The sequence below is a fragment of the Varanus komodoensis genome, unplaced genomic scaffold, assembly GCF_004798865.1.
Source record: "Varanus komodoensis strain SLA01 unplaced genomic scaffold, ASM479886v1 scaffold19, whole genome shotgun sequence".
Lineage (NCBI taxonomy): Eukaryota > Metazoa > Chordata > Lepidosauria > Squamata > Varanidae > Varanus > Varanus komodoensis.
Window position 1 is genome coordinate 19572634 of NW_025335550.1, and position 25994 is coordinate 19598627.

Sequence of the window (25994 nt, forward strand, 5' to 3'; positions counted from 1 at the left end):
CCATCTTTAACAGTCTTTAAAGAAATAGTAATGGCACAAAGAACTACATACTTGAGGTACTCATAGACAAGGCAATAAAAGACCTATAAAAGTAAGCAAGACTATTTCAGAGCCCAGAGGAGGTCACATGTCTGACCACTGACCAATGGGGGGAAAGAGCCCACTGTGCATACCAAATTAGTATGTTAGCATATTCCCACAGGCACATAGAGAAGTCCACTAGAACATCAACATGTGGTTCTCCACCACATCTAAAGGCTGCAGGCCAGCTTACAGGGTGTGGAGCAAGTCACATGGCAGATACAACTTTGCCCCTTAACAATTTACTGCTCTACTGTCCCCAGCTTCTGCCACCAGAAGGACATACCTCACTCTGCCTACAGGTATGGCTGTCCCTTTGGGATAAGGGCAAGGCTGGAGGTTTTGTCTAACATCATTATGTAGTTGTTTTAAGGTGTGTGGGGGCCATTCAAATTTGTTATCTTGCATCGACAGTCCCAACTGGAACTTTGTCTGTTGGGTCTGTGTATACACCAGGCTTCTGCTTCTTATCTTGAAGCGATCAGCAATCCAACTGAGAACTTATCCATATGTTCTTTTCTCAGGTAAACTAACCATGTAAACTGAGGAGTGTGCTAGCTCTGCCCCTCTCCATGAAGTTCTGCCACCCTGTACATGTGGGAGCCAGTGTGGTATGGTGGCCAGAGAGTTGGACTGGGAACCTGGGAGATTTGTGTTCTAGTTTCCATTCTGCCATGAAGCTCACTGGGAGTGTTGTGAGAATAAAATGAAGCTATGTATGCCACCTGGCTTTTTCTTCCTCTTGTGAAGAACCCAAGATATGAATGTGATGATGATGATGTGGAGGGTGACATTCTGAAAAAATATCCTCCTCCATTTGTGCCGGCTCTATGTGATCTAGAACCATGGTTTTCAACTACCAGTCCGCAGGAGCTTTCCTGCCAGTCTGTGGGGGGCTGCATCCCGCTTGCTGTGGACTGGTGCGGGGCCTGGCTGGGCTCCACCACCGCTGGGAAGGGCTAAGGAGGGGGGAGACAGCTTGGTGGGAGCCCGCTGGGAACCACATTGCACCGATTTTGGTATTTTGCTCTTTCGTTGCTCAGTTTCTGGTTGCTTTGGAGAAATTTCTTTTTTCTTTTTTGGTTTGGAAACAAATACACAGAACAGTACATTATGTGTTTTTGTTTCTGCCTCAGTGGTCCTTGAGGTAGTTTTCTTGTTTTTGCAAGCTATGAAAAAGTTAAAAACCACTGATCCAGAATACTGAAAAATCAGTACTTCAGTTCTCATGGAGAACGAGGCTTTCCTTATCAAGACATCATCCTCCCCGTGCAAAGGATAATGGAAATGCCGGAGGGGCCACAGTTAATGTTCTTCCTCTGCTTGTATATTTTGCCTCCCCAGGTATGAAATGTGCAACAGTTGGGCCACTTCAGTTTGTAGTACAACAGTCAAGGGTTACAGAAGTGTCCACTGCTCCTATTATGAACAACCCACTGTAATCTCAATGATAGCAACTGTGATTCAGTGATGAGGACTTGGTTGCCACACTTCCTATTCCCAGACTTAAAAAGCAAATTTCTTCCTCCATTACTTTAATCATAGTTAAATGCAATATCAGCAGCAATATGAACCATGATAGTGCTTGGCAGGAGGGTTAAACAATGACTCATTAAAATTACAGATTCTGAGGGCCAACTTTTAATGATTTTTGTAAATTGTGTGTTTGCTACCCTTGTTTACAACACGCAGACCTAAGGGCTTCAAAATTAAATCACAGCACACAAGCTACATTGGAGTTAACCCTTTTCTTTATGCTGTTTTACTGCTGAAATGCCAACCCAGGCTATTTGCCTTGATTTTAACAGTAGCTGGGGAGATGTGAGGTCAGTGGAAGAAGTGGGGTCAACCCCCCCCACCCTGGTATGTGGACTTGACCTGGATTTCCACTTTCTGCAGATGACCTTTGTAAACAGCAAATGTGGCCAGTTGCAAGTACAGGATTGATACTAATCGTCTTAAAACAGAGAGTTATGACCAATTTAGGGCTAAGTCTAAAAAGCTCAGACAATGCAGTGTTATTAACAATTCACAGGAGCAGCCAAATGCTGTGCCCCAATGAGGTCAGACCTCTCAGAACTCACCAGCAAAACAGCTAGGCTTTAGAACAATAAGGCAGCCAGAGTTTCAAGTCTTTAAAAAAAAGATAGTCTCAGACTGGTTTCATAATAAAAAGGCAGCTTATTGCTGTGGCTTCTTGTACAGCAAGCCGCAGCCTTTGAAGTACTTTACAGAGAACAAGTAGATGTAATTTAGCTTCATTTTCAGGTGAAAAAAGTAAGTAATCGATTGGTAGAAATGGTAATCATGGTTTTTTAGTTGTACATGCAGAGTATATCAGATCATACTCAGGTCTTCTTGCCATGTCTTTGGGCTCAACAATCTTACTAACAGACTGAGAATCTCACATATTTCTTTACAGTGTGATTCTCTAAGCACCTCTGCCTAAATTCAGAGAGACTTACTTTGAAATAATTGTGCATAGGAAGTTTGCATACACCAAATGGCATGATAAGTTACTAAACAGCCCTCACAGGCAGTGAAAGAAAAGCTGGAAGTTAAAATTAATATTGTTATTCATCATCAAAAAGTGTTTCCCATATTTCTCAAAAATATTCAAGGAAGCTGCTATACAATGAACAGAATGAATGAGAGAGAGAAAAAAAATACAGTATGTTTACTAAGGCTGCATACTCTACCAGTATGTTTACAATAGGTATATATTACCTATTACAATAGGTCGTTATTTGTTTTTCGGTGCCAGGTTAAGACCTTTTTATTCCAGCAATATTTTAATAAGTTTTAATATTGCCTTTTCTATGTTTTAAACTGCAGCCAGTGTGAACCAGGAATTTTATTTATATTTTATTTCATGCTGTAAGCCATCCTGAGGCTTTTTGCAAATAGGACGGCATATAAATAAATAAACTTTTAAAAATGTTTGTAAATGTTTATCAGATTTCAAGCATATATTTCAAAGCTAAAATCATAATTTAGATGAACTTTCTTGTTGTTTGTGAAGATCTGGGTGTGGCAAGAAGGCTTTGGGTCATTCAGGGTGGCAGGAAAAACCAGCTTGTGAAAGACTTAAGAGCATGATTTCTCTTCACAAACTGAAGAGCCACTGCTTTGGAACATCCCATTAATTCCTCATTCAAACACTGATGGTTGTTTCCTTATTACCATTAAGGGGGACTGCAGAATCCTGACTTTTCGGACTTTTATTTGTTTGTTTAGAACATTTCTATCCTGTACTTTGTATAGCCTCAGGATGGCTTACAACAATCACATAATCATATAAAATACAATTAAAATATTCAATAATAAACATTAAAACATTCAATCATAACTGAATGATTAAAAACTGCAAAACCTTTTCACATGAAAGAGGCTGTAGATTCTTCAGCCACTCCACCAGGACCAATTTACATAATCATATGGTAGCTTAACAAACCATATAATGTATAATATGGGTTTCTCCTTTGTGTTGCCTTCCTGATCCAGAATCACTACCAACACCCACTGCTTCTGGGGGCTAGACTGTATCAATGTCTCTAAATCAGCACATAGGCAACCTCTGCTGAGCTGGGCATACCGCTGAGTAAATCACTTTCTTCAGAAATCGAGAATCAGTTCCTGAGCTGCTCGTCTCTAGTCCAATCCCATAAGCTTCTGATAATGTCTGCAGAGTGGGCCACATAGGTCACCTGCTGTGGTTCAACCTGAGTCCTGCACCAGGCAGGGGCTTGGATCCGATGGCTCCTCTGCGCCTCTTCCAACGTGACTATTCTATGATTCATCTATAGGATGTATTGAGTTCCTTCCCACATTGGCATCACTGACCTTCCAGGAAGAGGGACAAACCACTCAACCCATAAAGTACCTCTCATGAAAGCAGAGAGCAGAAGCCAGAACAAGCTTGTTTGGGTAACATATGAATCAGTCCTGGTTAGCACACACAGAACTCCAGGTGCTGCACATGTCTGAACAGTGAAATGGTCACCGTGACCGTAAATTTAATGGTGAACTGAGAAGAGGAAATGGGACATGTCAGCAGTGACATATATTTGATTCATTTCATTCTTTAAAAAATGCAAAACATTTCTTTTAAGCAGATTACATTTTCAACCTTTTAAAAAAAACAACAACAAAAACCTTTTCTACATCATCCACAAGAGTCATCTGGGAGTCAGCTTAGCCACTGAATGACTCCAGAACAAACTGCTTGTGGGCAACTTGCCTGACACAGAGCATATGCAGACATGCCCTTCAGTATTTGGCAGAAGAATATGGTGTGTTCATTTTAGGAAATCTGGGCTAGAATGGCACAAGTCAAGACTTGGAGAAAGTACATGGTGCATTTATTGAATTACTCCTTCCATGAGGGCGCCAAAATCAATCACATGATTAAGCACGCCATGATTAGTTTGGAATCAGCAACAGAGGAAGGAGATAGGCATGTACACCATAGGCATGAGGCATGCTCAAGTACAACAGAATCACAGGCAGGAAATTTCCCAGTCTTAAGCACCAAAACTACAGGGCACAGCAACTGGCTTGATTCTTATGCCAAGTTAGTCTTGGAAGCTCTAGTGACCTTTGTGTTTAAGTCCTGTAAGGATCCCAGTGCTTTGTTACCTCCAGCCAGTCCCACTTGCTAAAATCACTCTTTTGATTCCTGCTTCTCCCACAGAGGCAAGGTGCCAAATTTGCTCTTAGTCCATGGCAAGCAACATGGGATCCCAAGGTCATATACCTCCACTCTCTGGTTGCATGACAAGCCTGGTTAGCTTTGGTTGCATCTGTTGGCTCTTGTACTGCTGGTGCCATGGACTGCTAATATTCTGCCACTTAGCCTTGCTATTCACTTGTTCTGGACCACCCAAGTCTGGCTGCCTATCACATTGCATTGCCTCTATGAATCACTTTTTTCCTCTTGCAAGAAGCCCAGGATGGCTTATATAGCTCTATTTTATCCCCCAGTAACCCTGTGAGTTAGGTAAGGCTCAGAGTGAGTGAGTGACTGACCCAAAGTTTCTCAGTGGAGTGAGGACCAGCACACAGATCTCCCAAGGTCCCTAGTCCAATACAGTAACCACTACACCACAATGGCCTAGGTTCTGCTTTAGCTGAACCTGTGACCTGCCTGGCTTTTCTTGTGTGAAAACCTCAGGAGTTTCCCTGAACTCCTGGAGTGTAATCTCCAGGAACAATCTGCAAGATCCAAGAAAAGATATCTCTCAAGTCATCTGCTGCTCCTGAACCTAATTTCCTATCATATGCCTGCAGTTCAGTCATACTTAGAACACACTTTTGGTGAGATGTTTGGCCACTTTACTGCAGCCTTGCTTTGGTCATCCAATTAGATGGATGGTGCTCAGGCTTCCTTTTCAGGGTCTTCATCTTGTTCCTTCTTTATCCCTATTTCAAACAAGCTAAACTCTTCAGTGCAATGCAGCCCTGTTAAGATGCCAAAAAGACTTTCTGAGCTAAGTTCTCATCCACCTGAAGCAGGTACGTGCATGTATACTTCCTCCATTTAATTTATCTAGCTGAATTTGCAATTTATAAACTGACTGAACCCAGTTAAGTGTCCCTACAGTACTTTTTCAAACAAGCAAATTCCCAAGAGTAATAAATACCCATGAGCCTGGGATGAATCCATGTGCTATTTTAAAAAGAGACTATTCCTGAGCAAATAGTCCCTTCCAGCATTCTGTTTCTAAAAAGCATAACTATCAAGGTGTTCCTTGCAGCTTCACACAGTTTGGAAGCAATAAAGTATAATCTTGATAGCTATCCTGAGCAGGCTACCAATGTTCAGTAATGTTGCCGTTTGGAGCACCCCTACTCAGCATGCTCGGTTCCATTCTTGTCTTGGGGTTTTTCATTCCCTATATTGCTATATTTTTTATAGCAAGTGAGCAAACTCAATCCTCACTGAATCTAGATCCTAGTGTAAGACTCAGACTGATGGAAAATCTCTCCCCTACAAATGCAGGTTAACATACAGAGGACAGCAATTTGCCTGTAGGCTTTGCTTGGACTAAACATGTTATGGTTCACCAGAATCCAAACTTGAGTTATTTCCTTCTCACCTGTAGACTGTATTCCACAGTTAAAACTAAAACAGTCAGATACCTAAGGAGGATTAAAACACTACAGAAACTGAACCTAGAGATGTCTAACTGCGTTTACATGTGCTGTTCTTGCCTTGTTAAAAAAGCCCAGCCTTTCCCAACCTGGTATTCTCCAGATGTTTAAGCCCTGAATTCCCATTCAGCATGAATTCAAACCAGTATGGACAGTGGACAGGAGTGCTGAGAGTTCAAACTATGGGGGGAGGGGGCACAGGAGGTAGTTGCCAATGTTAGTCATACTTTGAGTACAACCCCCCCCCCTGCCCCCAAATGAGCTGTAGCATATCCCTTTGGAATGCCCTGCCCAGGAAGGGCAACTGGATGTTTACTTTTACAGCTTTGAAGCACCATGGAAATAAATATTTGTTTTCTTAAAACTCTCAAAACCATTTTATTTTGCTGCTATGGTTTTGTTATTGATTTTTACAGTTACTTGTGATTCTGTGTGTTTTATTATTACCCACAGTCTCTGGACTTTTCAAAGGGCAGCATAAAAAAAAATCCTTGCAAACTTAACTCAGTTCATCCAGACCCCACAAGGGGTCATTAAAATAATGGGTCATTGTCATTAAAATGATTTGCTGGCTCTAGAAATTAGGAAACTCCTTCAAATTCACCAGTCTCAGGTTCCCTTACCAAGTCCATAGTGCGAGGAGGGGAAAGACACATTTGATGAATTTTTTATCATTCATGCAACCTGTAAAAGTAAAGCCCCAGTATCCCAATGGGTGTGATTCTGGTAACTACATTGAATGGGGTATTTTGTAGCCAGCATTTTGTACTTGGGGGAAGAGAATCACAGGCTTTTTTTCCTCCTCCTTTTCAGGCTGTCGATGTGGCACACATGACTAACAGATATGCGTTGGCAGGAAAACAAGTAAACATTCTTTGTGGGCTCCTAACTTTTGTGGTCTTCTGCAAGGCTGGATTAAATTCATTTGCCACATACCAGCTCCCTAAGCAGGCAGCCTAAATGACACATTATGCAAGCTGCTCACTAATTATGCAAATCAAGCACATAAAATTCAAAAATTTTTAGCAACTTTTCTTATCTACTTCTGCTCTTGCCATAGGCTAGCAGAAAGGCAGCTCAGCTGCTTGTGTAGGCAAGCTAGTCAGTTTAGAGTATAACCTGAGGTTCTCCTCTGTCGAGCACCTGCTTGCTAGTTCAGACTAAGGCAGCAAATCAGGCAGTGCTGTATCTGTTGTGCTGGCCTGCTACCAGAGGTGTAGGATACAGGATACCACAGAATACCTGGACTGACAAGGAAACACTCCCTTTGCAAGGAAAGCTATTTCACATATACATAGCTCAGAGGAACTCAGCATGAAAGGCTAGCATTTTTGTAAACAGAAAAAAAAAACCCCTTTCCTTATTTCAGAATGTCCACAAAACTATAGCTGAGGATCCAATAATTTTGGCTAGTAAGCAAATATTTGTAGTGACCTGAAACCCGACCATTCACAGAGAGGAGCAGGACTTTAATGCTGACTTCAAGTTGCGCCTCCAAAATAAATCCAAGGCATTCCCACGGTCCCCTCTCCAGTTCTGTATTTGGTGACATAAAAGAGGATGAGGATTGTTCCTGCAGTTGTGCCAGGGCCTTGGAGACACCTGAGGCTGTCAGCAGCCCAGAATCTACTGGAAAGAAAGGGCTAAGGAGTTCTGAGACTGCTGGCAGCCCAATGTCAAATGACAACTCCTATGAAGCAAATGCAAGGAACTGTCCAAGGACAGAATTCCCACTGAGGAAAGATCTCAGGATAAGGGGCACAGTCCCTTCGTGGGCATTGTAAAAATCAAACTGAGTGAGGTGTAGGTGTGAGTCTTACCAATCGTAACCCTATACCGAAGTAAACAGAACAAACGTGTCCATGCCTATTCGAAAGTAAGCGTAAGTAGAGAGGGAAGGGGCCTGGAAAACTGACAAGTTGGATGGGGAACTCTCACAGGTTATACCTAATCCTTGGACTGGAGACTCCCAATGCCAGCTGTACAACTTGGAACTAGAGAGAGGGCAGTGAAAATCTTCTGTGTTACTGCTGGACTTCAAGGCATAACCATCATTTTTAGAATGCCAGTGAAAGCAGTTGAATCAGCCTTGTATTTTAGAGTTAATATTAACAGACTGCCAAGAACTTTTAAAAAATGTAATCTCTATGGCTGCTATAGGACAAGGCTGTTGACAAAGCAGCCTGCTCTCTTACTGCCTTGCCTGAGACAAAGCCACACAATCTAGCAAAGTACAATTACAGTGACTATGGCTTTATAGCAATTAATACACCAATACTAAAACTTAATATTTTGATTCACTCTTTTATGCCCCCAAAGCACAGGGCATGGTTATGAAGTTTTATCTCCTTAGTTTTCAATTAGTGTGACACAAAAGAACAGTAATTACTAGATTGTGTTCCTGGAATATCGGACCAAAGCCAATGCATGGGACCTACAAACTGCTTGTTCTGCTTGTTCCTTTAAAAAATCCCCTCCAATATAGGCTCCATTCTGTATTTCTTAGATAAAAGGCGACAGTCATCTGCGTTATGCTATGTAAATAATGACGTGTACACTCTACTGCTTTAGATGGCTGGAGAATTCCTTGTGTGAATGCTAGTTGCTTTTGTTTAACAGGTAGCAAATGAAAAATAACAACACACAAAAAAAGAGCTGACTTGGTGGGACTTGAGGGAACAGGCAGGCAATAAATAGCAGACTTTGACCTTCCATATCTACCAAGCACCATTACCTAAGATCAGACCTCTTTAGAATTCCAAGTCTCAGCTCCAAACACAAATGTGTCCATTCCCCCAGCCCACTAACCATGGGCAAATACTCAGTTCACAGAAGACTAGATTACCCATTAACACACTAAAGGCTGACCCTGTGAAATGAAGAGGCATTTCACCCCTTATTTTGGCATTTGCCAGATGGTAGTAACATGGAACAATGCAATGGAAGGAAACTCAAAAGCTGCTGCAATTAACTCTTTCCGCTGTAGATCCACCCCCTGCATTATAACCTCTGGCAGCTGCCTGTCTGGCTATCTTGTTCCCTCTTCCAGCAGGCACTCAATTGTCAGCTGAGACAAGTGCCCATTAAATTTACATAGGCCCAGGTAAAAGTGATCCCAAGGCACAAGGAAACAGCAGGCACACTAATTCAGCAACTGTGAGCAGGTTTTTGCATCCCCGTTTAGCATATGGCACTCTGGCTTCTCCCAAATTACTTCTCGTCTAAACACCATTCAATTGTAAGGGCAGATCCCATCCTTGTATCAGGATCTCAGTAACAACAACAACTTCTTCAAGTTAGTAGAACCTTCAGTTTTTCATCAAGTGATTATACAGTTGCAGCACTTGCCTTTTTCTTTTACAGAGCAGAGGTTTTTCTCCTAACACTCTTACAGTGATGTTTAGAGATGAACTACACATTATGCTAACATTCCCTCATTATCAGTTTTCCTCCTGGAAATCCCACCCCCACAGAAGGGGGAATTTGAAATAGACCAGAAAAAGTGAGGGAGGTTCCACTGAGGTTTTCTCTTTTCAAAAATTCATCGGGTTGGAGGGATTTAATTATTTAATTATTTAATAGTAGCTGCTTAATAGTAGCTTTCTTATTTAATAGAAAGAGAAGACTCTTTCAGCCTATAAGTACTTTTGTTGTTTGTACTATTTATTTCACAGCTGAATGACGCTTGCGAAAAATCCAAAGGAAAATTTGTGTGAGGAAAGTACACAGCTGATATTCACTGTGATTCTTAGAGCTGATTCACTGGGATTCCTAGGACCAGAAAAGGATCATACGTACTGTGTTAGCAATTAACCTATCTTGTGAATAAATTAAAATATTGACTCAAATAAAAAATAAATATGACCACAAAGTCATATTAAACTTTAAACTGACCACAATCTTGGCCAAAAGGTGCAACAAATCACTATAATACTAGTCCAACCTGATCAGAGAGAATGTATTAAAAACAGATAGGGAGCAAATAATCTCACAGCAGTGGTTGATCTGATTTTTTTTTAACATTATAGACAAAGGAAACACAGTTGTTGTTATCTCTCTGGATGATGAAAAGGGCTTTGAGAAAAGTTTTTGGAAATTCATCTTTGTGACACTGAGAAACTATGGTTTTCCAAGAGAATTTCTGAACTCTCACCAAGAGTCTATGACAAATGGTTTTCTTTTGGATTTTTCCTACTGGGAAGAGTTACAAGGCAGGTGTGCCCACCTTCTCCTTTGAGATAGGATTTGCATTGGAACTATTGGCACTAGACAGAATAATAGTATTCATTGATTTGCGTATAAAGGTCTAGAATTCAAAATTATTCTTTATGCTGGTCACTTATTGTATATTTCTGTACATCAGTTATCCATTTCTGCTTTCATGCAGTTGATTAATTCCTTTGGTTATTTGTCTGGCTGGTAAAAAAAATGGTCAAAGTCAGCAGTCTACTAGAGATGTATTAACTAACTGGCAATTTCAGTGCTGCACCATGTTCATTTCCTTCTTAGCAATATTCACATCAAATTAATTTTGAATGAATGAATTAATGAGATTTTGCAAGATATAAAGAGATGGGGTAATATAAATACAATTCAGATGAGTACTGTACCAGAATTGCCTATGTTCTACATAGGATGCTTCTATTCTTCAGGGCAGGTTGGCAACCAGTGGGGCTGATTCCATGCCAGCTTCCAGTGACCTGAGCTCCAAAAAAATCTTATGAACTTCCTGATGATGTTGGGAGACCAGTGGATTTTGCCCTAAATTGGTTAACTGTTTTAAGTGTAGTACAGCTAATGTTTCTTTAATCCATACGTTTTGGCAATGCCCAATAATATTCTTTTTTTGGGAGGAAGTATTATACAGATAAATTGTGTTAGAACACTTTAGTATTTACTGATCTGTAAGTTTTTCCTAATTATTTACCCATCTTTTGGAACTTAATGCAAGATCAACATAAATGGATTTCCCACACCGTTAACAACTAAACATACTAACTACAGAAAATTTCATTTTTTAATGACCTTTGTTATATTTGCTGAAACAAATAATAAAGAAAAAAGCAGCTGATATTTATATAAACAGGTCTGGCTCTGTACAAAGCCTGAGTGAAACACTGTTTGGGAATGATATGGAAAAGAATGTGAGCTCTTTGGAGGAGGAATGGGTATGAGTAATTAATTAAAACACCTGCAGAATATACCTAGGTAATTCCCCTTTGGAACTTGCCAACATGCACTATTAATTGACTACAGAAGCACAGCTCCACAAACTTTGGCTGCCCTTAATACCTAAGTAATATTTGAGCTCAACACTGACCTTGGCCCACCCCCAATGGGGAAGAGAGGAAAGGTTTTGCTTCCATCATTGTGCTTAGTTTTGGCATCACTCAGAAGCTGGCCAGAACAAGGAAAGACAGAGACCCCATCTGTCTGTACTCCAGTTGCCACCCTAAAACATATGGCTAATTCTGGCTACTTCACAACCGTATTTGTGCATCCCTGTTCAGAACTGAATAAGAAACATCTTTCAGTACCAGTGTGTAATGGCTGCAATTTGTTCCAAACTGATATAAAGCATTCCCCATCTATGGAATATCCTTCCCAAGAAGGTCAGCTTGGCATCTTCACTGTCTACATATGTTTAGATGCCAGGTTAATACCCACTTCATCCAACATGCATTTAATTTTTAATCTGTCACCCTGATTATTAACTTTATTATGGGCTCTTCAATATTTTAATGTTTTAATATTTTGAATTTTATTGTTTTATATATTATTTTGGTATTGTAATGCTGCTTTGGTTTTTTATCACTGTTAACCACCCCAATGGCATTTGGCAGTTGGGCAGCATATACCATACTGGGCTAGATGAACCATGGCCATGACTCTGGATGATGCAACTTCCTGGATGCCTACTCAGTTACTTATGCATCTGGTTCATGTGGCAGAAAAGTATTTGGCAAGCTGTATTTGAAAAAGCTTAATATTGCTATCACCATAACAAAGAAAAAACTGGTCCACTAAATTCAGAGGGTTCATGAAAGACTGCTGGCAGAACTAATTGTATCTAAATTTCCTGATTAAACAGTGACTAAAATTTGGACTTTAGTAACCACTACAAATACCAAAAGAAGTTAATTTAGTTCCTTGTACTAAGACAGGTTGTTTGAAAACAACCAGCCTAAGTTAAACCATCTGAGAGGGATGGTTTAACTTGGTGTCCTACAAAGATTAGGGAGTTGGACCTGATGACCTTCTGTCCCCTTCTAACACTACTATTCTATGATTCTATGAATGCTGATACATGCTGGAGAAAGTTACACAGTACACACTTTGATATTTGGGAAAAGGCCTTTCACAGCTATAAAGCATTTGCATTGGTAAAGTACAATGCAACCTGGCACTGTCAGGCATTAAGATGCAGAAAGGGTTCAGTACTAAATGGACTAAAATTTGTTTTGTGGATACAAATCCTGACAATCAACCTTGATCAAACAAAAAGAAGAGTCAAATAGCTGCAATGAATGTCCAAGAAAAAAAATGCACCCCAACAGCTGCGTAAGAAAAAGATGGAATTCCTGATGCATTTCCAGACTTTCCTCTCTCAGGGAATATCTCATTCACAATTTTATCCCATGCAGATGACTAGAAGTCTTCCTCAATGTCTCAGAAGTCATGGAAATTAAAATCAAATCAAGTATTGTCCAAGAGGATGGCGCTAATAGAATCGTAACACCTTGAGTTCAGAAATGAACTTACAGGGTAACATTTCCGGTTACTTTAAAATGTGTCAGATATAAAGAAGACAGTATTCTCAAGAGCATAAGAGTCACACTAGATCAGACCAAAGGATCAGACCAGCATTGTGTTAACTGCTGTGACCAACCAGATAAATGTGGCAAGCTCACAAGTGTGATGTGAGGGCACCTTGTGGGAATAAAGGATAAAGGCAGCAAAAAGAACCAAACACAGCAAATAAATGCCAAATAGCAATGAGTTAACCTGCAGTATAGGCAAGGCAACATAGAATTTATTTATTTATTGTCATTGTATTTTTAATCCTCCCAATAACAGATGTTCTCTGGGTGGACTGCAAACAATATCATGTCACAGAATAAATCATCCCGAAGAGAATATCAACTCTTTTCTGATTTGTAAGCAAACTGAAGTGCTTCTTAAAAACAGGCCATGCACAAAATGCTAAGTGGACTTGCCTAGTTCGAAGATTTAATCTTTTTCTCTGGCCAGTTGTTACTTGGCCTAAACCTAGTATTTTAACCTGAACCTGTAACTCAGGGATGATTCACACATTCCCCTCCGTGCAACAAGTATTAGACAGACAAGCTTTGGGATTAGTGCTTTACAGGTCTCTTAACTTGTATAAAATGTTCCAGCTGATGTCAATGGAAAGTAGACCCTGCCAGTTCTCCTTCCCTCTAATCCTGTCTCCATACATGATCTCAGGCTTGCATTTCCTTTCACTGAGCTTGTGAATTGCTCCCAATAAGGGTCAAATTTTATTGCCTCTCCCTATAAATTCTACACACTTCTCTGACAGGAAAAAAGCATAAAATTCATATATTGGTGGTGGCAACAGTCCTCCAAGTGGCAGTAATTTCAGTGCTCTTGTAAGCTACAGTTTGGGACATAACACTCTGTAATAATTGAAAATGCAGAAACTGCAGCAAGTTTTTAAATTCAAAACATAAGGAATCACATACTTTTATCATCAGAGGTGGTATGCATTGATTTAGGTTTTTTAATTATATGCTTTCATTCAAATTTTTAAAGGCCAGAAAAATCCAAGGATTGCAATGCACTCCAGTGCTTTTAGTCTTTCCTTTTAAAACTGAATTTTGCAGACCAAATGTAACTCAAATCAATTTTACACAAAGACAGCTATTTTTTGCATTTATTTCAAATGTTTTGAATACTTTTGTGGCTGAGCAGATTGCTAGACTGGCAACTAATGTTTTCTTGCATAAACCAACAGTGCCACACTGAAGCAAGGGCTATTGTAAGACAACATAAATATTGTTGTAAAAGTGTTTGCAGTCTAATGCAACTCAATATCAAATGATACTCATAAGGCAAACTAAAGAAATATGTTAGGTAAGGGAAGTGTTTTAAAACAGTTTTGTCTCACACAGATTTTTATTATTGTTATTTTTGGTTGCAATTTAGATGCTTTACAAACTGCAACTCAAAGGATTTGATACAACATCCAAAGAAAACAAACAGTGGGGGGGATTTCCTTGGTTTAAACTAATTAAATAGTGTCCCAGCAGTTGTGTGTTCAAAAGGGTGTTAAAATTGTGAAAAGGGGTAACTGAACACTGCAGAGAAGTTTTGAATTTATTCCCTAGAATACCATGAATATTCAAAGCCTCAAGACCACCCACCTTGTTTTGAATTACACCAATTCTTCTTTCAGTCCATACAAATGCAAACCAGCATCTTAGCCAGCAGCAAAATGGAATGTCTTCATATTAAAATAACAGGGAGAAAAATAGGATGGGAACTGAGTATGGCACTTCCACAAGCTACTTCCAGATGTTGACAAGCAAGTAATTAATAGCAATTGAGCTTGAAAGGTGTCTAGTCTACTTCTAACACTTCCCCTTCTACTGACAGATGAAGCATAGAGCCTGCATTTTAAAAAGATCGCATTTTTCAAATTCAAACAATAGAATGAAGCAGTATTACCAGAAAATGTACTCACTACATAGGAAAAGAAGGATCTAAGTTCTTTAATCAGCACTGTTCGATACAGAGAGAGGAACAAAATATGGCTGCTTAATTAGTTTCCGGACTAGCTAATCAATCAGCCCTCTCCAGACTCAGAAACATGCTAAAATTTGAAGAAGAGGAGCAGACTATGAGGGCAGACGAAAGCAACACTGTTTTCACATGAGCTCTCATTATAACATCTGCATATTATCAATGGATTTGTGTTCCCTATATGCCTTTCCTGGAAACAGGAGATACATGAAACTGTGGTTATTTTGTTTATCACCTGTCTTTCCTTCAAGAAGCACCCGGCAACTTACACACTTCTCCCTTCTGCTTCATTTTATACTTACAGCAACTAAGAATTAAAAAGAAGTAAGCTAGGCTCAGAGAGGCCGCTTGGCAGGCCTAAGGTCAGTCAGTCAAGTTTCAGGGTCCAGTGGGGATTTGAACCTGGTTGTCTTCAACACTCTTGTTACATTGCACTAAATTTTATCATTTTGCATACATGTACGGCCTCCCCTCCAAAAAGATTTGATTAACCATATACACCAGCATATAAGATGACTCTTGAAACTGAAAATAGCAAACCAAAAATGAGCAGGGGGAGGGTGTCTCTTATATGCCAGGGGAAAAAATTTCCCTTGCCATAGTCTGTCTTCTATGTTAGGGAGCAGCCACAAGCCCAGTCCCGAGTCCATTGCCCACCTCACCACACACCTGCCTCCGCGGAGGGTGGTGCAGCGTTCCACTGGCTGCGGTGACTCAGGAAGGGGAGTGTTCTCCACTTAAGGAGAGTTCTTCCTGCCTCATGCCACTCTGCAAGCCTCATGCAGTCTCTCGCCTGATCCCAAGGCCAGCACTAGCCTGCCCACCCTTGCTGCCACATACTGCAGTTTTCAGAGGAACTTGCATTAAAAACAGTATATTTTAAACATCTTCTGCTGTTTTAGCTGAAAGTTTTTTTAGTGTGTATATATATATACACTATACCAATGTATATGACACCCCGTGAAAAATCAGGGGTTGTCTTACATGCCCAATAAATAATAAACACAGAAAAATAGCCCAAAATGCCAATAGATTTACTTCAAATTGTTACCAATGCAGTTTTCATTCTGCTGCTTTCTTTTATAATGTATTCCATGCTATATCAACTAGGAAAGTGCTGGGACAGTGATGTGAAGAAGAGGAAAGGGGACATCATAATCTAAATGTAACTGTTATCTTCTAGAAATTATTTTCCATCCCTTGACAACTAGTTCTTTAACTAAAGCCCTACTTAACTGCATTTCTTGAAATCCTTCTCTAAATACTCTGCATGGATGCATATTAAAGAGGGTAGATTTAATAAGATTAACCCAGTAAGAATCCAGTTTCTCCAAACAGACATTGAAAATTTCACCCTAGCTTTTGTTCTGTAAATTCATTTGCTAATGGAAACTGCAGCATAAATCTGTAGACAAAGATGCACTTCTAAAAGAATCAAAACAGGAGAAGCTGTACTTAACATCAGGATAAATTAATTCCACCATTAATATCTCAACACTCAACAATGCAACTGGAGATCTAAATCCGCTACTCTGATCCAACCATGATGTATAGAACAGGGGAAGAAGGCAAGCTTGGTCGCAAGAACACCATAGAAGACTAAAGAACTGAATCTGGGTGAACAAACTGAGGGTCAAATCACACAAGATGGCCATGATATACACATGTCAAGAATAGAGGCAACCTAAAAAAGGATATCGACTGAGAGCCAGTGTGGTGCAGTGGTTAAAGAGCACGGGACTGGGACTCAGGCGATCTGGGTTCTAGTCCCCACTCAGCCATGGAGCCAACTGGGTGACTTTGGGCCAGTCACAGACTCTCAGCCCAACCTCCCTCACAGGGTTGCTGTTGTGGGGATAAGATGGAGGAGGAGAATGATGTAAGCTGCCTTGAGCCCTTTGTAGGAAAAAGGCAGGATAAAAAAAGAGAAAGAGATATCCATTGCTAGCAATTTCAGCATGCTGTGAAGGCCCAAAGCTCTGCTCAGTACCATTCCCGTGCTTGTCAGTCCCTGCAGTCTCTGCTGCCATTGGTTTTAGTGAAGCTGTTGTAGCCCTAGAATTACAGTTTCGTATTTGCTAGAATTTGCTATTTCGTATTTGCTAGACTATTCACGTAAACACCCTACTCCTGGACCTTATTGTCCAGTTTTCTTAAGAATAAACCCTCAAGCTTTGCAGTACAGCAGCTCTGGTATGGTTCATTATAGTACTAAATAGGCTATTGTAATGTTTCCATTTGGAAATGTTTCCCTTTCCATGGAATGTAAAAGGACATAAGGGCCTGCAGGGTCTAGCATTGGAAGCTAATACTTCATCTTGGTTTCCTGCTGCCCAGCCACTGATTATCCAGAGTCCTCTTGCCTGAGTATTCATTTTCTGTTAACAGCTCACCATCACATGTTTGCCTGAAACAGGGCTGAGCAACATGCAGCCCATGAGCTGCATGGGATCAGCCATATTTGATGAAGAGAATGACATTCTGTCAGGATCAGGGCCTGAGTGACCCTGCAAGTGCCTGCAGAACCAGGAGCATCCCTGAAGGCTCTTGCAGGGTGCAACTGAAGAGCAATTACACTATGCATCTGGAGGTCCTGAAGACCAGCATAAAAGGCTTTCTGGCACTACTGTCCTTTACTACCACAGCAATGCAAGTAATCTTTAGGACTCCCTTGTGCTCTGGCCTCTGCATCACGATGCCCTGAACCTCATTCCTGCCTTGCTCCAGTTGTTACTGCCATATTCCAGCCTAATCCTCCTTGCTCCAGTTGTTTCTGCCTTGCTCTGGTTAGTCCCTGCCTTGTACCAGTCTGCTCCTGCCTTGCTCCTGTTTGATCCCACATATCCTAGTCTGCCTTTGCCCTGCCCCTGGGTGTTCCTGCTTGCTCCAAGTTGTTCCTACCGTGCTCCAGGCCACTCTTGTCTGGACCACCCTTACCTGACTGTTTCCCTGGCATCAGACTTCTGGACTGTTTCAGGACCCGTGCTCCCTATCTTGCCTATATAATATTGGACTGCCTGCTGCCTTGGCCTTTATCTTGGACTGCTGACCATGCCACCAGCCTCTAGTCCTTCTAAGCTGTAGGACCTGGTCTCACACCAGCACCCTGGTCCCAGCCACTGTCCTGGACCTTACATATCCACAGATGCAACAGAGCATTAAAATGGTCAAGTTGACCTTGAAAGGAAGCTAAATTTGAGCCTTTCAGAAGTCAATAGTAGAGGTAGATGCTGTCCTTTTCTTCCCTTAAAAAAACCCAACACTTTCAGGTTGTTTCACAGACTGCAGCCCACAGAAGAATGAATGAAAATGATCCTCAGACCTCTTGAAATTGCCTACTCATAGAAATAGTCTCCTCTGCTAGCTAACAGAGAATAATGGAACAACAGCTTCCTCCTTCCAGTGAGTTTCTTCTGCAACTACTTATATTTTCACTGGCCTTCAGTTTCACTCATTTCCTCCAAGTTCAGACTTTTTTCTTCTCAATTCCTGCTATCCAAAAACTAGCAAATGAGTGAACTGGAAAACTGGTAACTAACTATACACTGGAAAACATGAGCAGCCACAGGTTACTCTAAGAATTAACGAAGCCTATTTTATAGGAACTTGCATTTTCTACAAGTTCAAAAGGCCACACAGAAGACCAAGATTTGTCAACCAGTACTTTCAAGGAAGGTCTTTCGCTACCCAACTCCAGAAAAGAAACAAAGGCAAAATCATGAAGAGCAGTCATGTTTAGTTCACATATTTCCATGCTAAGGCCTTTCTTCCAAAAGGATACAGGAGGTTACTTCGGGCCAACAGCTTCCCTACTTTATTCTCAGTGAGAAAGCAATTAGAAGTTTAAATCTGAATCTAGTATTTGCATCTTTCTTTCACTTCTCTTCTGGAATAAAATATTCTCCACCTTCCACACTAGGGTCTAAAAATCTGTACTGCACCCCACCCATTTGTACACTAGAACAGAATAGAAAAGACCAGACAGATAGATACAAGTATGCCAATAAACTCACATCTGTTTTGGCCTTCATTCAAAGCTGTAGCAAAAATGCAGTCCCATGTCTGAATAGCCTTTGGTTCTTTGTTCTTCCAACACCAGATTCTGTTTGTAAAAAGAAAAATCTCTCTACCTGAAAGTATTCCTGCGTTGTCTGCAAGATAAAACAGACTGGCATTTGTTAATCTTTTTGTGTTGCATCAATAAATGATCACAACTTGAACATATGCCCAGTCACTGAGAGCCCTTCAGCCTAACACTACAGTTCTGAAAACCACAGGCACCCTTCCCTCCAGTTATATAAGCTTCTTTGAGAACCAACGCAGACATTACTTTAAATTTGTGTCCAGCAGCTATCCTCCTGACATTCCTTTTTACTTTATACACAAGTATAGAGCTCAATCCAGATTAGGACTCTAGTAGTGTGGGGGTAATGGGGGCTTTCAAGATCTGGACTGAGCCCTCAACTCAAGAATAAAAATGAAAAGAAAGCTTAGCTGCTAAACACTCCTTCCTATTAGTAGGGCCAGGTTTAGAAGACTTAGGAAGCAGCTTTATTCTGCATCAAATGTCCCTTTGTCTCACAGATAACCTGCAAAATATTATAGACAAAGATTCTCTGGTCAATCTTCACTGGCAATTATGTTCTCACCGAAGGCAGACACCAAGTCCTTCCCCTAATGATTAATTAATACTGCCAAAACAGAAGAAATAGACTCCAGGGAAGAGGAAATTGGCAGAGGTCCATGAATTGATTGTTTATGCTTTTTAAAAAAAATTGTACTGGAACAGAGAGAACAGGAGAAGGTGTGTTCTTCTAAAGCTACTCATATAGAAGGGGGACCAGGGAACCACCCACGCAAACAGACCCTGTAGGGATTCAATCACAAAAATGAACCAGGCAGCTGCTTATTGACCCCCTAAGTAAGAACAACAGAATTTTACAATAATAATCTAAAACAAATTTTCAGCAGAGAAATTGTAACCCAGCTTTCTTGGAGTATGCCTGACTGTGGAGAGCTACACAGCCTACTGCTTCTGGCCAAACGCTTTTGTCACCTGGCCCACTGTAAGCAGCAAGGTCATGACAAGAAGAAGAGCAGGTGCCCTGGTCATTCACATATCAAATGGAGTCCCAGAGGCCTTCCTCACCTGTTGCTTCCTCCAAGCTAGCCCAGGCCCCTTCCTTGAGCGAAAAACACAAGAGTTTGCTTGCAAAAAGTGTTTGAATGAGCTGCATTGTCTGATTTTGGGGTAGGGTAGTGTATGAGCCCATAGCTTGCCCCGTGTTGCTTGAGTGTGTCTGAACTGCCTTGGCTCTTAAATGAAGTAGATCTCCTTTTCGCATGATCCATGTGACCAGATTAGGGTAGGGGCATGGTCCTCCCTGGCATCTGGGGTTTGCATTTCGGTTAGAGAAAGGTGAGCAGATATGAGAATAGGGGCTTCTGGACATTTTGTATTCAAATGCTACAATGCCTTGGGGCACCTTAAAGGCTCTCAACTTTACTGTAGCTTTCATGGACAGAAGTCTACTGTATAGAAAGTTGTTTTGAAATATGTTGCTTTTTTATGTAATTGGAGAAAAATGGCACATGCTGAAATAAAGGGACAGGCGCCCCAGTGATCTATGTTATGTCTGATCCCCTAGACTAGCTGGTTTTTTGCTCACATTTGCTTCCCCTTTGGTTTTGGTTTTGACCTGAAATCAGATCTCCTCCACTCCTCTGTTTATAAACAGGGCCTTCTAAAAGTACACAGCATGCACACACCTTAACGCCTGAAGCAACTGCTGATTTGGATCATCAGGAAAATGCTGCAAGTTATTAATTATTTAATTTATTAATGATTCCATTTTCACTGCCAGGGCAGAGGAGAAATGCTTGCATGACTTTTGTCTCAGAGACCAAAATAACTTTACTAGCTTTGTTGATCTCCCTCATGTGCCCACATTCAGAACATACAAACTTCCCTTACATGTGAAGGCTGCGTTGAGGCAAAAACAAACATTACTTCAAAGTGTGTTTTGCACCTGTCTCCTATTCACAGTTTTACTTTAGAGTAGGCCTAGCAGCAACTCCTGATCTTAAAAGATCTTCAACCACTATATTAGAGTACCAATCTAAACTGATTGTTCAAGAATACAAATGGATCTGGGCCATTATAACAGACTGCTTGCCAGTCAACACTGATGGTTCCTTAAGCAGACTTGCTCACATCCGAGTAAACATAGCTAGGATTGCACTGTGGAACAAGGATAAGAAGCAGTTTAGAGTTCTTAGTCATTGCGCTCCTTCCTTTTGTTGAGTACTGACAGAAAACATAACAAACTCCACTGTTTGTCTGAACAAAGCCTGGGGCTTATTCCCAGGTAAGTGGGTAAAGGTTTGCAGCCTGAATCTCTCTGCTTTCCTTTCTGAAACCATTTTGCTGATATAGAGGGGAAAAGTACTGTTGGAAAGCTGAGAAAGAAGGAAAGATAATGAGTGAGTTTGGGAACCTGCTGGAAAGAAACCTGCAAATGCCCCTTCCTTCCTGGAACTAAATAGGTTAGGGTTGGACCTATACAGTATATATAGCAGTGATTATAGTACTCTTCCCAGCTTCAACTGTCCAAAAGTACAATTTCTATCCAACAAACTTAGTTTTTTCTTATGCTCTCCCCCTTTCCACACAATTACTCATGAGATAGTTACATGTATAGTTTCTTGGGAGCACATTACATTTATATTTTGTTTCATATTTCAAAGTGAAGCTACCACATTTGAAATCAGCAAAGCTGCCAGTCCTTAAGTATCTAAATATGATCTAATGGACAGTATCCTATGCAGCCCTCATAATTCTGAAATGTGTTGCACTTGCTGTGGGAAATTAGCAGTTCTCAACAGACCAAAATTAGCAGCAACACTTGTTTCCAGAACAAGGCACTTGGCTTACTCTTTTCTGTGTCTATTTTAGGAACAACTTGCCCCTAATTGTACTAGTGCTATATTTATTTATTTTATTTATTTATTAAAACATTTTTATGCCGCCCCATTCGCCGAAGCCTCGGGGCGGCTTACAACATAGATAAAACAAGTTAAAATCCATATAAAATAATCTTAATTAAAACTCACATTATAAAATAAGCCGCCCTGGCCAGATAAAATTCAATTGTATTTAGCATTTAAAATGTTGCTTAAATAAAAAGGTCTTAGCCTGGCGCCGAAAAACAAATAACGACGGCGCCAGGCGGACCTCTCTATGTGCTAAGACATTGTAATACTGCACTATGTCAAAGAACAGAAGATCCACTGATGGCAGAAATGCCATCACAGAATCACACATTTCTTATACTCGCAATGCTGTTTTGGTTTAACATCCCAAAGGACAGAGACCAGTGTTATCCACATGGGTATCTGCAGCACTTGCAAAAATGACAAATTGAAATTTTAAAATATCTGGAATTTCAAATTGGAAAACTCTAATTTCAAAATTTCAAAGACCCCATTCAGCAAGATTTAAGGGAAATCTGTAAATAGGAGAAACACCAGAAGACTCTCATGACACCTTAAAGACTAACAATGCATTATGGCAGGAGCTCTCATGGATTCATCCCATTTTATTGAATGTGCATAGCATGTGATTCCTAGACACCAGTGTAAACTTACCCACACTAGTAGGGAATATGTCCTCATTGTTGATTTGCACCTCAATCCAGTCCATCAAGAGATTCATATACTGGGGTGCTGGCAATGCTGTAGGTTTCTTGTACTTCAGATCATCCTGCCACCGGTATTCATACTTTGGACCACCAGACATCACAGGGCAGGTCCTGTCTGTGCAGAATTCACAGATAGTTCCATAGATCAGGTTAATCCTGTTGAAAAAGTCAACCACGTGCACTGCTACCCAATCATTTAGATCTTCTCCACTGGGCAGCTGCACAGCTCCTTTCAGGTCCACACCAGAGTTCAGTGAGGCCTGTGCTCGTTTGTGGAGCTCAAACCTCTGGGTTCCAGGTTCAAATTTCCGTTTGGGACGGAATGTCTTGTCCTTATTAAAAACTTGCTTGAGTGCAATGGACATATCCTCTAGCTTGCTGGTTTCCAATGATGAACCAAAAGAGGCACTAGAACGGTGATACAGTATATCCAAGAAAAGAAGAGATATTTCTGCAGCAGAAGTCCTTCATCCACTAGCTCTTCTTATGGAAATTTTTCTTAGGTGACTTCATGTTCCTAAAGGTTCAGAGAAAAACAGAACAAAAGTTAGTGCTAAATACAAACACCAAAATTTGCTAGAGTTTCTTTGGCTTTACCTTGAAGTTTGAAAGAAATGAAATTGTCAATATGACATAACGATTAGAGTGTTTGGGAAAGGACTCAGAAGATCTGGGTTCTAGTCCCCACTTAGCAATGGGACTTGCTAGATGACTTTGGGCCAGTCAGTCACTGACTCTCAGCTTAACCTCTCTCTCAGGGTTATTACCAGGTTAAAATGAAGAGCAGAGAAAAAGATTATCTAAGCTGCCTTGGGTCCCTTGCAGGAACATAGGCAGAATGAAGGAATAAAACTTTTCTCCAATTAATTTTTTTCAAATTAAAAATAGATAGTAAATAATTAAAGTTAACCATGTATGAGTTCAATTTTTAACAGTCTTTCTGATTGCTCAAGAAGTCTACTTGGTCCACATGAGATTAATAAATGAAGTTATCACTCATCTTCTTAACAGATCATGCTATAGATTTTTCCGTGTCTCAAGAGTTTGTCATGTATTCTTCTCAACCTTAGTGAATTATATAAAAGTATATTCTGTGAAAAATGCCAATGTTTTTGTGGCTTCTTTGTACCTAAAGGAGTTTCTCCATTAGGTCATGAATTTCTGTGCTTCTTTCCCTCCGATGAATTTTCTTTTCCTGTATGTGACACAGACTTCATGGAGGCCTTAGGACATGGTGCCACCCACAGCTCTGAATTGAGCCATTCAAGACATTTTCAAAATGCTGTCATACTTAATTGGTGGCTATACATCCAGCCCAGTGATCCCCTCCAAAGAGATTTGCAGCCTCTTTCCTCCCTCAGCCCTACTCCAGCCTCCCAAATAAAACTTCTGCTTCACTTAGCTTCATTTAGTGGTTACCCATACACCTCTCCCTCTCCAAACACTCTGAAGGTGGCTCATGAGTGCAACAAAAACAATTCAGGGAACAGCCTGATGAACATTTAAACAGAAATAAGTCTCAGAACTTGTAGTGTTCTCTTACCAGCCTTGCACCACTAGAAACGTCCAACCTGTAATACCTTTAAAAGAATAAAACACTGCAAGAAAGTGAAAGTAACATGTATGTAACAGGTACTGAGACAATGGTCTCAAAGATCCCTATAGAATGAGTCATACTAACTAGAGCTGATGAGAGCTGCATTCTCCCGCATTAGCTGGGTCACATGTTGCCTGATTGGCTGCCTTGGAAACAAGAGTGGAACTATTCCAGAGTTTTCTGTTGATGGGTGGGAGCTTTAGAAGTTTATTTTTGATGGCAGGAATACAGTCTAAATGTATTTGATTTATATCACCCTTTTTTCTCCAATGATCTCAAAGCAGCTTACATAATTCTCCTCTTCCTGTGTTCCCAATCTTATTCCAACAACAACCCTGTGAAGTAGACTGTGACTGGCCCAAAGTCAACTGGTTCGCTCCATGGCTGAGCAGGGACTAGAACTCAAATCAGATTACCTGAGTCTCAGTCCCGCACTCTTAACCACTACGCTACACCTAAGAAAATAGATGAATAGAAAGCTTGAAAAAAAATTAAAAGTCTGAATAAAGAAAGCTTGCTGATTTTGCTTAAGTAAAAATAAGTGTAGGATTGATACGAGAATTCCATTTGTAGTTGAAAGTTATGCTAAATAGAATACAATGTCTTTTCAGAGTTTAAAATAGCAAACAATGTCCCTGGTTAAGAGTTTCCTCCTCAAGTGTTTCCCTTTAAGATATTCAGTCAAATTCCCATAGATCTTTTGATATAGGAACAGGACATAATTCTTTACATTTTCTCAAGTTTCCAAAATCTGTCAAAAAGATAACACTGCAAAAGAAGGTTGAAGAGAAGGGAAGGTGCAGCTGGTTTTCAGGTAAGATTTAAAAAAAAAAAACCCTCTAATATTCAGTCTGAGAAATAAAGAGGCTATTCCTTGCTTCTTTACAAATGGATTACAATTGTAACAATATAGAAAATCAAAATAAGCCAGAAATTACATTATTTTTCTTTACTAGTTCATTCTGAAGCATAGCACTAGCACTCACTATCTCATTTTGGTGGTGCCATATCCCTGTAAGGCCATCTGCTAACCACTGGCATACAGCTAGTTTCTAATGCAAGTATGATTCCCTTAATTACTTCTGTCATGCCAAAGTACAGCCTTCCCCAGCCTGGTCTTTTGGACTACAACTCCCATCAACATAAGACAGCATGGTCAACAGGCAGGAATCCTGGAAAGTGTGTTCTAAGACATCTGCAGGGCACCAGACTGAAGAAGGTTACACCACGGAGGATCCACTAGTCCTACTCAGTACTAGTCCTACTGCACTAATGACTCTTAAGTATGAGGCAAGAACAAGCAGTCACTGGATAAGCTTTTCTTTCCTCTCCTGCCTAGAGCATTAGGGCCAGGACTGAGTTCCAAAATATTCCATGTTCTCTGCTAGATCACTGGGACCTAAAGGGGTCTTAAACAGCTGTATGGACAGAATAGGCAAGACTGAAAAATATCAGTCAAGTTATCTATGAGGGGCTGACTCTGACCCCAAACCAGGTTAACTGAAGAACTGCCTTTTCCAGCAGAAATTATTCAGAAGTTTGAGAGTATTTGTTATCCATGTTCTGCCAACTTCAGGCATGTGTTTGGTAAGAGAGCATCATGACATTTGAGAAGTCCTTCTCAACAGTGGTACCCAAGCTCTGAAACTCTTCTTCCTTTATTTGTATTTGAGCAAGCT

At 40.5% G+C, this 25994-nt stretch overlaps 1 protein-coding gene across 4 annotated transcripts in view; it reads right to left on the reverse strand.

Annotated features, from left to right (window-relative positions):
- The window catches only part of MOB3B (MOB kinase activator 3B), a 104637-nt gene that overhangs the window by 39117 nt on the left and 39526 nt on the right, over positions 1 to 25994 (reverse strand). For all 4 annotated transcript variants that reach the window (XM_044427965.1, XM_044427966.1, XM_044427968.1 and 1 more), the window contains one exon: positions 22666 to 23235. In XM_044427965.1, the coding sequence (XP_044283900.1) occupies positions 22666 to 23083 (418 nt within the window). In that variant the 5' untranslated portion in view covers positions 23084 to 23235. The remainder of the gene's footprint in view (positions 1 to 22665; positions 23236 to 25994) is intronic.